General features: G+C 46.8%; 1 protein-coding gene across 1 annotated transcript in view; it reads right to left on the reverse strand.

Moving 5' to 3' along the window:
* The window catches only part of GALNT14 (polypeptide N-acetylgalactosaminyltransferase 14), a 200429-nt gene that overhangs the window by 103840 nt on the left and 82728 nt on the right, over positions 1-13861 (reverse strand). Inside the window, exon 2 of the mRNA XM_074989855.1 lies at positions 4982-5151. Within this exon, the coding sequence (XP_074845956.1) occupies positions 4982-5151 (170 nt within the window). The remainder of the gene's footprint in view (positions 1-4981; positions 5152-13861) is intronic.

Consider the following 13861-nt stretch of genomic DNA (forward strand, 5'->3'; position numbering starts at 1 on the left):
AGGAAGAGCAAGCTCAAGACCAGTGCAGCACCAGGTAAGACTAACAGCAGGGGGTGTGTCCCTAAGGCTGATCTCTAGACCAAAGGTATCCTTTGGCTGCTTCTCCAAACAGAGCCTCTTGCAGCTCACCTGTCATTAGTGATGGCCATTGTCAGCCTCCCATGCTGGTTGGGGAGGAGCTGCCCAGCTGTGTGGGGGCTCAGCCCTTTCTGCTTGCAGGGAGGTATCACACCAGCTTCCAAAGCCTTAAACCCCAGCCCGACTCTCCTTTACCCTCTCCCTCATGCAGCTCCCTGCTGCCAGTCCAATTCCATTTACCCACCCGGCTCTGACAAGAAAATCAGACAACCCCACCCCCCGCCCCCAGTGCCACTCTCCGATGATACGCAGCAGTGAGGTCGGTCTGCAAAGCGTATGGTAATGCCAGGGTGAATCGCTGCAGCTCCCCAAACAGTTGCACAGTGAACAAAAACCTCTCTCCACAGAAGGCCGTTAGGCCTGTCTGCCTGCAGCCCCCTCCTCCCAGCTGCCTGGTGTGCAACTCCCCAGGCAGCCTCAGGTCCTTAGGGGCTGCTGTAATGTTGGAACAATGCTGTGGAGGATATACCAACAGACAGACATACTCACTACATCAGAATCCAATAACCAGGTTAGGGAAAGTGGAAGCAAATTTAATTAGCTCCCCCGCTTCCCCCGCCACCATCACCGCACATTTCCTCTTTCGAAAGAGGTATGCAAATGAGGTGAATCGAAAATGCAAATGAGGCATAAATGTGCACATTTGGCACCTCATTTGCATATTCTAATTTCGAAAGAGCTTCTTGCGAAAGAAGAAAGCCAGTGTAGATGCTGCTCTTTCGAAGGTAAACCCATCTTCGAAAAATCTTTATTCCAATTATTTAATGGAAAGAAGGATTCTTTTGATGATGGGGTTTACTTTTGAAATAGCAGTATCTACACTGGCTTTCTTCTTTCGAAAGAAGCACTTTTGAAATTGGAATATGCAAATGAGGTGCCAATTATGCAAATTCATGCTCATTTGCATACCTCTTTCGAAAGAGGAATGGAAGTATAGACGCACCCATACTGTACTCTGCCCTGGCTTCCTTCCTTAATGAGGGCTTCTCTTTCCCAAAGCACACCCCTAGAAAAGCTGGCCCTTGGCTGCAGCAGCCAGGCTGGCAGGAGGGTCAGCCTAGGTGATTTTCCTTTTCAAAAGGGGCAGATGACTAATGTCCCATGTGATCATTCTCCCCAGGAGTGGCAGGCTCTCTGCTCAGCTCTAGCACATGTCTCTCAGGGCTGTCAGCCCCCTTCTGTCCTCACCAGGCAAGGGAGTAATAACCAAAACCAAAATCCTCCTAGAAAACAGGTACAATTTCAGCATCAGAGATGGGCTCAAGCCCTGACCTTAGGGTCTCAAGTGGGGAAGTTAATGGAGGAGGTTTGGCTCCCATGCTCCTTTCCCTGACTTTGCATAGAGGCAATTTTGAAATTTCAAATCCAGAGCCAGGATTGGCTTCTGACCCAGACTGTGGCAAGTGACTCAGGTGCAGGCCCATCTCTACCTACGGGAGCGCTAAGGGTTCTCAGAGCACAAATGGCTGGATTGAAAGTGCATGAGGAGCTGGAGGTTGTGCTGCATTGTTGGAAAGCAAGTAGAGCCCCGCTACAACCCAAAGCAAAGGAACTGCAAAGAGAGAAGCAGGGCATGGGGAAGGAGTTCTAATTCAGCTCTTGCAAGGCAGGGCTCAGATTATCCCAGCCTCGCCATACAGCTCAGACACCTCCCACTATGCATTCAACACGCTGCAACTGATCTGGAGTTTGATTTTGCCGCATGTGTGAAAATGCAGCAAAATCACTCCCTCTGGGTTTGGGCATCGACCCTGGTACTCCATGCTTTCATGTGGAGTAAGCGACGTCAGTGTGAGCCCAAAGAGCCCTGATCTACACTAGGGCAGAACGTTAACCCTGGTACGTCAATTTTAGCTAGAAAAGGCATAGCTAGATTTGCTTATCTGGGATCGACTTTGTTCCCTATTGTAGACCAGGCCTAAGGCAAAACTTTTAAAGAATTCCACTGCCCTGTATGAAACAGCACCGGGTTGGGGCCCCAGTAAGGCTTGGTCTATACTAGGGAGTTACATCAATTGCAGGACTGCAATTCTAGCTACAATGATTGCATAGCTAGAATCAACTTATCGGCAGTTGACTTACCTGTCCGTCTACACAGAGGGAGGTCAACGGGAGCAACTCTCCTGTCAGCCTCCCTTACTCCTCGCGATAACAAGTACGGGGTCAACAGCTGACCCCAGACAGTTTGATTTTGCACATCTCTACCAGGCACGCGAAATCGAACTCCAGAAGATCAACCCTGACTGGGTCGACCTTTTTGGTAGTGTAGATGTACCCTTAGTGCTGGTGTCAAATGCTTGCTCTTCCTCTGGTCAGGTAGGCAGCCTTGGGCAAGCCCCTCAGTGCTGGCTTTGCTCCATCTGTGAGTAACAGACTTCACAAGAAGTGAAGAATCAGTAAGTGGAAGTTTACTGAACTGAAAGGAATGCTGCTCACAAGCACCATCATTGGTGCTGATTGTACCCCCCAGCTGCCCATAAATGGAGACCTCAGCTGCTCCCTGTGACACATGGGATGGGGACAGCGTAGGACTCCATAGGGTAACATTCACTCCTACTGATGGACCCTGAGAAGGAGTCTGCAGGTCTGCGGACACAGGCATAGGGAGTGGATGGGACATGCCTCACCCTGTACTAGTAATAAGGGCTTCGGAGAAACGTATTAGAGCTAGCGTCCCAGGGCTGCTGCTGGCCAAGAGAGCCCTAGGAGGGGGCCCCAATGGAACCACTCTGGCAAGAAGCTTACCTGGATCACAGAACTTTATGTACAGCCCTTGTCTCACATTGAGACCTTGAAATCCAGGATGATACAAGGGATTGCTGGTAGGCCACACAGAAGATGCTGCTTCTTCCACCCCACCTCCAGCAAAACAGCCAGGAAGAGCATTTTGCCAGAACCACCTCTTGAAGACTCCCCACCACTAATCTGCCCACAGGAGAGGACAACAGGGGACATTATCGACACATGCAGCTGGTTGAGGAAGTGACACCATGTGCCGAGCAGATAGGGTATATATGAGTGAGAACTAGTGATGCTGGGGGCGGGGGGGCAAGCACCGGCTCCCCATCTGGAAGTGGTGTTCGTGCCACACAGAGTTTGCAGTTGGGTCCAGTGGCTCTTAGCACCTGCTAGTAAATGGCCTGTGGCAGCATTTTCCCTTACAACCCTCATGGGGAAACTGGGGTCAAAACTGGGTGAGCTCTTAAAAGGATGGTGCTGGAATCCATTGCCTTGATATCATGAAATCAGGCCACTCCAGTCCTTCCTTACGCCCTAAGTGCTGAACATATCCAGCCAGCTGCTGCCTGCCACTTTTCAGCTGTCATTAGGGGAGTCCCTCAGCACTCCATTAAGCAGCACTTTAATTATGAAAGACAATGCCCCAGATGGCACAGATCCACCTGCAAAGCACCCTCCAAGCGGCCAGCCAAAGCGTACAGTGGGCTGCTCGGGTGCCCTTTCCTTTGGCTGAGAGAACTAACCAGGTAAGTTCTTACATTTCTCTCCCCCACCACTCCTCCACTTTCACTCTGCAATAATCCCTTCCTCCCTTGATTAACCCCTTGCCCTGCTTAAACAGGGAACAGCTGTTCCGTACTTGTTCACTCATCTGATTGTTCCCTCCACAGCAGATCACTTAGGGCCACAGCGGACTGACACTAGTGGTGCGTGTGTGCACATGCACGCACACACACACACACAAAATGCAAAAGTCTGCCTGCCTTGGAAGGAAGTGACGCCTATTTTTCCTAAAGAATCTCACTAGCATCTTATGGAATTCACTCTGCAGGGCAGGTGAAGTTTTTGGTGGCTAGGACAGTAGCATCCAACATGAGAACAGACAAACACACGGTGGTAGCTTCAGCCTAAGAAGACAGAGATCAGACCAGACCCCATCCTCTTCATTTGTAGGTGGATAACTGCATTTGACCTGTTTACTCAACACAAGCACTCAAAAACTAATGAAGGGGGCATTCCACACATTTAGGTCTGACACAAGTTTGGTTTCTATTGAACAAATATAATGGGAGAGGTCACAACCATCACAGAAATAGAATGAATCCCAGGTTTGCTCACTCTCACAATGTTACTGTGAGTTTCATGATATGTGGCATTTCTTTAAGTTCTAGCTTCAGGAGGCATGTGATTAGGAGAGGGTTTCTACTTTCCCTTTCTAAAATGTAAGTTTCTAGCCCTTGTGTTTGCACAGAAAAGTTTGAAAGCCAGATCTGGATGCACCCCAAAGGAGCAGGAGCTGAAAGGGCAGAAAATGCTCTCAAACTGTATTATTTTAAACCAATGTCATGATTTTGTGGGTTCAACTCAAAATGTTTTGGAGGTCAGCATAAAAATCATGAAAAGGTTTTTTTTTAAAAAAAAATCCAGCACAACCAGTAGGGATTTTTGAGGATCTAAACATCCCCTTCCAATATGGGAAAAAACTAAAACAGAATAATTGTTTGCGCAAGAGAACCAAGCCTAAAAACAAACCATAAATAATAAGTGAAATTTCCCAATCACCCTGCCCTGGTGAAATGCAAACATGAAATCAAACAGCACCAAAGTGTTTTCAATTAATTGTCTAAGAGCATATTAGTAATGTACGTAACAAAATTATTTTTAAAGCAACACGTCTTATCTCTTCAGGGTCTCTGAAGGCAAAGCTACCCCCTAAGCATGTTTCCCATTCAGTAACACTGCCTGCCATATCTTTGACCCATCATAATTTCCCCAGAATGTAGATTTTTTTATCTTCAGTGGACATCTTTAGGGCAAGACCCATCACATCCCTTTTTCACTAGTGCTACCAGCTGAAGGTAGGGGATGAGCAAAAGGCAAGAACCTGAAATGCCTGGTGTCACGGACAGCACGGTCACTGGGAATCCTCTCGCTCTCACGCTGGTTAAAGGCATAGAGGCGGTATGGGTCCTCTCCGCCCTTCCATTTCCGGGCACTCAGGTACCTTCTCTCTTCAAACTCATCCCAGAGGTCATCCCAGTCGACATCTGAGTCCTGCACACACAAGAAAACATTCAACCCCGTCAGAGTACGGAGGCCTGCAGGTGTCAGATCTCTGGCCAGAAAGCAGTCACACCCCGCAAACACTTAGCAGATCCTGAGTGTTGCTCTCTTGCAAACAGTCAATGGAGCTGCTCCCATTTGCATCAGCTGAGGAGCTGGCCAGTTACAGATTAAAGCCACAGGACCATGGGGGACCTTTAACACTCCCTTTGGGCAGCCAGGTCCACAGGTGAACCTCGGCCGATCCCACAGCCATGATCAGCGTTCTTTGTAAGCTGGGAGCTTGGCCCACCACCCAGGAGAAATTCAGGTGCCGCCTAGCTGATTAGCAGAGTGCTCACAGCCACAAGCATGAGTTTCTAGTGGTGGTACACATCCGCATATGCCTCGGGGCCCATAACAAAATTTATTCCACCTATGAATGGAAAAAAAAAATTAGAGGGAACACTGGCCATGACAGGTTTGGTTAAATTGTATGGTGCTTTTTAATGTCTTCTCACATCTGTCTAATATTCAATCAGCTGGCCAGAGCACACTCGGGCTAGGTTTGCCCTTCCTTTCAGCTGCATTGCAGCCATATCTATTCTGAAACACTGATCCCTGGACATAACTCCTCTGCCCCCATTTTATTCTGGACAGCAGGGTTCCTACAAAGCAAGGTATTTAGTGATGTATCATCCCCATCATTTGCTCAGGTACAGAGGAGCTGCAGGCCATGTCGCAGGGCCACTACACAGCTATACAAGGTTCAAAGTGTCCTTTCTTTAAGCACCACACAATGGCTCGGCGCCTGCTCCAAGGTGGCAAACGCAAGGTGCACTTGATAAGATCACATCACTTCAGCAGCACAACCTCTTTGATCTCAGCCGATGTGTAATACAGAGCAATTCAAACGTGTACAGTAATTTCATCACCAAAGAAAATTGTGATCTTATCGAATAATTGATCTCTCTCTTTTTTTTTTTTTTTTGGTTACTCCATCTCCCAGCTGCTCTCCCATGCTAATGGCACAAAATGAAGCTTTTGAAACGAGTGATTTTTATCCCATAATTGATTTTATTCACATCTGACAGCACATTCTCCATGTTAACCGACAGGGGAAGGGGGAAGGGAAGTAACGATTGCTGCTGTGTCCCATATATCAGTTTAAGCAAAAAGGGCTGGATGGAGAGTCCCTGGAGTGCCTCTTCTCATGCTGCAAAAACTTTGGAGTGAAATTTAAGGGAATGCCAGTGCCTGCCAAAGAGCCGATCAAACTCCCACTGCAGTCAGCGGGTGACCTTCCATTGCTTTCAGGGCCAGCTGGGTCAGGACTGGGCCCAAACAAACAAAGTGCTATTTAGCATGGCAAACACTGCCTGCAAGACAGCAAACGCTGTGCCACTAAACGTGGCAAAGAGCTCGCAGGGCAGAGTTCAGAAAAGGCATTGCACGGTTCACAGCCCAAAGAGACTCACACGTCCCTCAAGATCTCTAGGGTTGTAACCAAAGACAGCTTTGTTGCTCTCATCCAGATCCTCCGAACCAGCACTCCCGATAACTGAAACTTGCCAATATTTCTCAGCACTGCTCGTCATAGTGGGCCACACTCTGATTTCAGTTACACTAGCATAAGTGAGCGGATGTTATTACTGATCAGAAACATGGAGATCAGAGAGCATACACTTCAGGGCAGGAACATCAAGGCTTGTTCTGATCTCACACTTTATAACATCATTGATCTCCCAAGAATACTCTCTGTTTTCCAGGGGCCATTTTCATCCCTCCTGTAGCACCAGCTGAGTTCACCACCACCCAGAGGAACTGGGCCTTTGTGTTCCATCTGATCAATTTACTAAGCCAAGGAAACAATTTTCCCTCTTGCCCTTACTGAGCCCATTCATTAACAGGGGAGCCAGCTAATTTCTAACCCAACCCAGATCTCAGCATATTCTCAGCTCTGCTCCGACGGCAGAAACTTTATGACTGGCAATGCTGCAACAGACAAGAAGACAATGACTTTATTTTCATATCCCAGGGGGAGCACACAGTTGCTGAGAGTTATAAAAAATCATCCGTTGACTTGCAGACACAGCACATTCAGAGGCAATAAATATGGTGCACCACAATGTCTTTGTTTTACAATTGTTTTCCTGCTTAGAGCCACTCTGCCGGGGCTGGGCTGCCTCTGAGGACAATCATGGAACAGTCTGCCTTTTTGAACTTCAGTCCAGCATCCCCGGGCACCAAGAATGAAGGGCAGTTATTAAAACGTTAAGGCCTCTCCAGTCCATCAGGAGGTTTATGAGCAGAAGGCTGTCCATAAAAGTTTGCAGGCTCTTGGTAGGAGTGCAGTATATTGTGTAATAAATATCATTTACGTTTTTTAGGGCGTCTTGTAAAACATGATTTACCAGCACAGTGAAAGATCAGGCAAACCTGAGCAGATTGCATCTCAGAACTACTGAGATCCTGAAACATATAAGACTGGGAGGGGAACCCAAGATTCCAGCTCTGCTGAAGAAACTGTCAGACGTTTAGATCCCAAGTTGAAGTGCTTTTTTTCTTTCCTTGGGGGGGGCAGATATCAAAAGGGAACAGAAATGTTTCCATTTAAAAACAGCCATAAGGCAAGTCAATTTTTTTAAAAAAATGTAAATTAAACAATGTTACTAAGCTTAGACTGGAGGTCCAGAAAGGAGAATGGACTAAAACAGGAAATGAAACTGACCCGATAAGTGAAAGACGAGCAAAAATTAAACTACCAGCACAATATTATAAATTGTGTTCAGCTTTATGGAGCAGCAGTAAAAAAAAAAAAAAAAATCCACTCACTTATACCACTGCTCGATTGGGTATAGGGCAGAGGCATGGAGAATCGCGCCCAGCACAGAGAGATTTATCAGCACAGCATCATTTTTAAACCTTGGCACAAAGGCGACGTGTCCCTGTACTGTATAGCTAAGCGGCTTGGCACTTTGATCTTTGAATAATTATGCTGCAAGGGAATCTGGGTAGCAGGCAAGTCGCTGCCAGCTTGCGGCTTGCCTAGTTCACATGGCATAATGGACAGATGCAGTTCCAGAACAATACGATTAGCCAGCTGCTGTGACATCCACCATATGTTCTAGGCACCTCTGTTCGTATTTATAGTGCTGCAAGGACACCAGCCATTTACACGCGGTATCAAGCCACAATGCAAGCTCTGAAGTTCTGAGCAGTCCAGCCTGTGGTAAAGCGCAGCAGCTGTGTGCGCTCCAGCTAGGACTGCGTGCTCAGCAGACAAGGCAAGGATGGCAATGACTGAATAGCGCTTTTCCATTTGCAGATTATGAGCCTGGGATAGAAGGCCTCTGATGTCTCACAGTAGAGCTGGTTTATCGCTCAGTGGCTGCTACTTATAAGTAAAACTGAATGTGTCACCCCAGGAAGTTTGGAGCACTGTCCTGCTGAGAGAAGCACCAGCTGTATTTTTAAGGAAATAGAGGACAACGGGATGGGAAATATGACAAAGTAAGTCTATATTGGATAGTGACACCGCCCCATGGTGTTCTCATACAGTGTGTGCTTTCCGCATGGACCTTTCTTGTCAATGTATCAGAGGGGTAGCCGAGTTAGTCTGTATCTTCAAAAACAACAAGAAGTCTTGTGGCACCTTATAGACTAACAGATATTTTGGAGCATGAGCTTCCGTGTGCAAAGACCCGCTTCGTCAGATGACGAAGCGGGTCTTTGCCCACGGAAGCTCATGCTCCAAAATATCTGTCAGTTTATAAGGTGCCAGAGGACTTCTTGTCAATGTAATTTGGATTGGATCAAAATCATCTTTATCCTTATTGAATCCAAGTCACAGCATATTAGGCATCTAGTAGAGGGGTGTTGTGATGAGTCTGGTCCATCTGCCACACCCCTTGGCGGGTGTGGGGTGACAGACTTATACGCTCATTCAGGTTCTGGTCATCCAGAACAGGGTGCCCAGCTGCATTGGGAAAGAATGGAGTCTCAACCCTTTGCTGTTCTCCTCTGGACTCAACCCCTTCCAGGATTTCACAGGAACAAGCATAAGAACAAAGGCCAGGAGATAAAAGAAGGGAAAGAAAATGACAGCTAGACCCAGTGAACTGCTAGACAATCTTCCTTCAAAGGGGCCCTGCTCAAGTCATGGTCCAGCTCAGCGTTTGACTGTCTGGCCACTAGAAAAGAGTATAGCTTGGTTTACCTCCTTCCAGAAGCTCAGGCCATGCGCAGGCAGGGCAGCTGCCTCTGCCTTTTGTCTGACCTCTCCCTGGAAACTGGAAGACTAACACCCTGTCATCCTCCTCCTTCCTCCTGCTTCCCACGTCTGTCTGCCTGCCCCTGTGCTGACTTTCTCCCCTTTGTAACTCTTCCTCCATTACTGGTACACCTTAAAGGTGCAGCAGGGTAGGGCCACCCACAAATTAGTATGATGGAACTCTTACCACCTCCCTGCATGGCATGGGGCCTGTTCACCCTGCCACATGCAGTCACCTTATGCAGTCAGGACACCAGACACAATTTACTTCAGTGTCCCGGCCAAATTCCTACTGGATCATTATGTAGCCACCCACAGGTGGACTTGCACCCAGGACCTCTGGAGCTTAGTGCAGGTGCCTCTACAGTGTAAGCTAAAAGTTAGCTGGCTCTCAACTAAGGAGACCCATTCTTTCTCTGTGATGTGGTCTCAGTGCCACTACATGGAACAGTGAACCACACCTAAGTGTGCAGGTTGCAATTATACTGTCTTTACTACAGGTTGAATCTCTCTCGTTCAACACTCTCTCATCCAGCAACATCCTCAATCCGGCATGATTTTAGTTAGCTGGACAATCACTTCTCTCGGGTGTGGCCACGTTTTCCATGGTCCCATAAGTTTGCTTACCTCCACCAATCTTGACTCTCTTTGTTCTATGCTGTTATTTAGCTCTAATTTACCTCTAATGCCTTCTAAGCACCCAGTAAGCAGTGGGAGTGTTGGTAATGCTGCTTGACAATATGACCTCCTGTGGTCCGGCAAAATTCTCTGGTTCGGCACTGGGCAAGTCCTGAGGGTGCCAGACAAGAGAGATTTAACTTGTCAAGCTAATACCTCCTTAAAGTTTCACCGGGGTACAGCATTCTTCAATCTCCTCTCCTAAACTTCCTGAATGCACTTGGCTGAGAATGTTTAGGCATACACTTGCTGCAGACAGCCAATCTGCACTGGATATCACAAAGGAAGCATTGCACAGGGAGCATTTAGGTTATTCAAGTGCTTTAATGACAGGGGCCTTCTCCAACTTGCATATAGATGATTTACTTTTTCCTGGACACTGACAAGAGAAAGGAAAAGCAGGTACAAGTGGCATAGGAAACACCTCCGTCATACATGTAGGGACAGCACATCAGTTCTGGATTATTGGATAAGATCTTCATCAGTTTTCCGCCATGTCTAATCACCTCATCCTCACACTAGAATTCTATCTTGGGAGTTATTTAACTGATGTGCAGAAATCTAAATTTAATTTATTATGATCTAACTCACTTTAGAAGCCAAATTACCCTGCACTAGAGAAAGATCAAGTCAATATTCCACTTGCCTTTCTATTTATCTTCTGCAGGGCTCCTCTCTGTAAGTCTAATTCATTTTCTCTCTTGTACCAGGAATACATTTTTTTTTCAGAATTAAACAGTTTCTCTTTCAATACTGCAGTTTAATGTTTGGTATTAATTATGGGAAACACAATCACTTCTTCTGGCAGAAGAGTTTGAGAGATTGGGTAAATCTACAGCAGAGGGAGAAAAATATACCTATTCTGTGCTGTACAACAAAAAAGGGGAGGGATGCCTTCCAGTTAAGTGAAATAGGGATTTCTCTCTTGCTTTCTCACTAGCACCAGAGAAACGACTCTGTTTGGAAACTTGCCTGTTGAGCTTCACTTGCTGAAGTTAATCAGGCTCTCCAGATGTGAAAAGCAAGATCTAGTTTAGTGATGGGTGAATGGTTCACAGAACTTGAGATCAGTTTAGACTGAGGAACTGCATCTAAAATCTTTCAGGCCAGTACAAACTGGTATCAATATTAGCCTGGATATAGCATGGAATAAGGACAGTTACGGAATCTGTAGTAATTTCTGCAAATAGGGGGCTGGAAACCATCTCAGTAAGCAAACACTAGTCGCCTGCTGGTGGCTGACAGCCTGTATTCTAGAACTTACGTTTTTTTAAAGGAAGCCTCTGACCCCTACACTTGTGGAGAAAGCAACTGAAATGGGAGCAGGGTGTGAATGGATGCCAATTGCTTCCTTAAGTCGGCAGAATGTGAATTCTGAAATTTTGTGATGACAATTTAGATTTCAGTACAGGTAACTGTTTCACGGCTGTTCAAAGAAAGAACAATAACGATGATCATGTCAGGCTTGAGACAAAGTCTATTGAAGGCAATCAGAGTCTTTCAGCTGATTTCAGTGAGTTCTGAACTAGGTCCATTATGAAGATTTCAACTATCAACATGGAGATACATATCTTGAGGAACTGGAAGGGACCTTGAAAGGTCATTGAATCCAGTCCCCTGCTCTCACAGCAGGGCTTATCACCATCCCTGACAGATTTTTTTTTTAATTTAACCTACCTCAGACCCTTGAATGGCCCCTTCAAGGGCGAAGCTGAGAACCCTTGGGTTTACAACGCCAACGGGTGACACCACATTGACAGCAGAAGTGGGTGAATCCTGAGCTGTGAAACCTGCTTCTGAGAGCACTGGAAGCCAAATAAGAAGATAATAGCCTACTACAGTTGCCAACTGCCAATCCCAGACTCAGACCACTTGAGCAAAACTGTCTCTCCAAAGGGCTTTAGGCTTCTTCAGGATTTAAGATTAGTATTTATAATTTAAAGTACCCTGTGAACTCTAACGCTTCACTACACATGGACTGAACAGAACAACTTTTAAAAAGGCTCCTATAAGTAGCTTTTCCTGTTCTGCTGTGAGGGCAAGGTTCTCTCCCTGCATCGCTTCAGTGAAGGATACAGCAAGAAGACATTGTTCAACATGAGCAAGCGTGATGTCTAGCACATCCCATGCCAACAAAAAACTAATTCAAGAGACATTTGACTGGTCCTCAAGCAGAATCATCAGAGTGCGACCAGCTGACAAACAGAAGCCGAATGCATCAGGAGCAATGGACCTGGACAAACCCTTGGGAATCAATTATGGTGCTAAGGAACTGGGGCGGGGAGAGAAACTGTCTGAGCTAGAAACTTGGCAGATTTCATCTCTGGTAGAAGTCACCGGAGTTATACCAGGAACAAACTGGGTCTCCTGGGCACAGTCTCCCTCTCTCTGACCCACTCCTGCTTTCCCCAATTAAAACCCTGAGCTGTTGTCCCTCAGGACATGTTACGAGGAGAACAGAAAATGCCTGGCCTGATTTCACCTTCTGCGGGCAGGCTAGAGACAAAATTCAATGCAAAAGGAATCTATCTGTTTGCATCAAATATTTGACACTTCCCCAGCTGTGAACACACTCTGAACAGCCTTTCCCTTCTTTATCAGCTTGCTAAGTGGGCTACTCCAAACCACCTGTAGGCTGAAGCCTTATAAAAGAGAGAGCGAGAGAAAGAGACGTCTCTCACTGTGACAGTACATTAAAAATTGAGAGTCTAAGCACAGAGATGTACTTCCTAGCCTGCCTCTTAAATCAAGGCTCAGAAAAGCAAGGGGGGAGGGTGCGTAAAGAGAGCAGGTCATTAGCAGTAAAGACTACAATTTTCCCGAGATTGTTAATGCTTTGTTTATGTGGATTTCTATGAATATGACATTTTAATGGCATAATAATTGTGTGATTACAGTGCAGCAGGGATTGCTGGAACAGGAACAGTGAGCGAGTGGCTCAGACCGAGACAGCTGTAGGTTCTTCAGTTTCCCCCGGAAAGCTCCGTCTGCAGCCAGCTACTCACAGCATTTCCAGCCCCTCCACTGCGTTCACACGCTCACCGATCCTGAGGGTAGAAATTGCTTCAGAAACAGGTGCTGTAAGTGGCCAGTCAAGAGCCTCTCTTTTTATTTGCTGGAAAGCCACAGAAGGGACAAGGATGGCATGACAAGGGTACGTCAGCCAGCGTGATCCCCAGCACGGTGCCACATGGGGTAATAAGCAGCTGGTTTGAGAGGCCTTACCTGGGGCTGCGCTATACGCAGTATGGTAGTGCATGCAATGATCAATGGGACTGCAGGAGGATCTGGTTCAAGTGCCCCCAACTTGCCCCATGTGTTGCTCGCTGAGTTGCTGCACAGTGAGGAACAGCCCTGTAGGGCTGAGTTGATGCACACTTTCCTGCCTGCTCCCACCTCCCTCTTGCCTAGAAAAGTGCTGGGTGCCATAAAGAGCTATGCTCAGCCCTTCTACTTCTATAATCAGCCCCATGGTATCAAGAGACAGTCTCCTGGAGATTAGTTCCATTCTATGAGCAACCCTACTGTGTTTGCAAATGCAGCCATGCCAACCCTCACAGGAACAGCTTGGGAAAAGCATAAACAGAGCTCAGGGGCTGAGTCACCAGCACTGCCTGGGTTTTCCTTGGAGCTCTGCCATCCAACTTCGCTTAGCTTAAATCAGAAAAGACCTTTGCCCCAAGAAGTGGTATCTACAAATTGCAACTACATTTAGGGCAACAGAAGACGTAGTTTAGGAGAGTAAAGGGGCATAAATTTCACCCTAAAAGT

Source organism: Carettochelys insculpta, chromosome 3 (genome assembly GCF_033958435.1).
Source record: "Carettochelys insculpta isolate YL-2023 chromosome 3, ASM3395843v1, whole genome shotgun sequence".
Taxonomy (NCBI): domain Eukaryota; kingdom Metazoa; phylum Chordata; order Testudines; family Carettochelyidae; genus Carettochelys; species Carettochelys insculpta.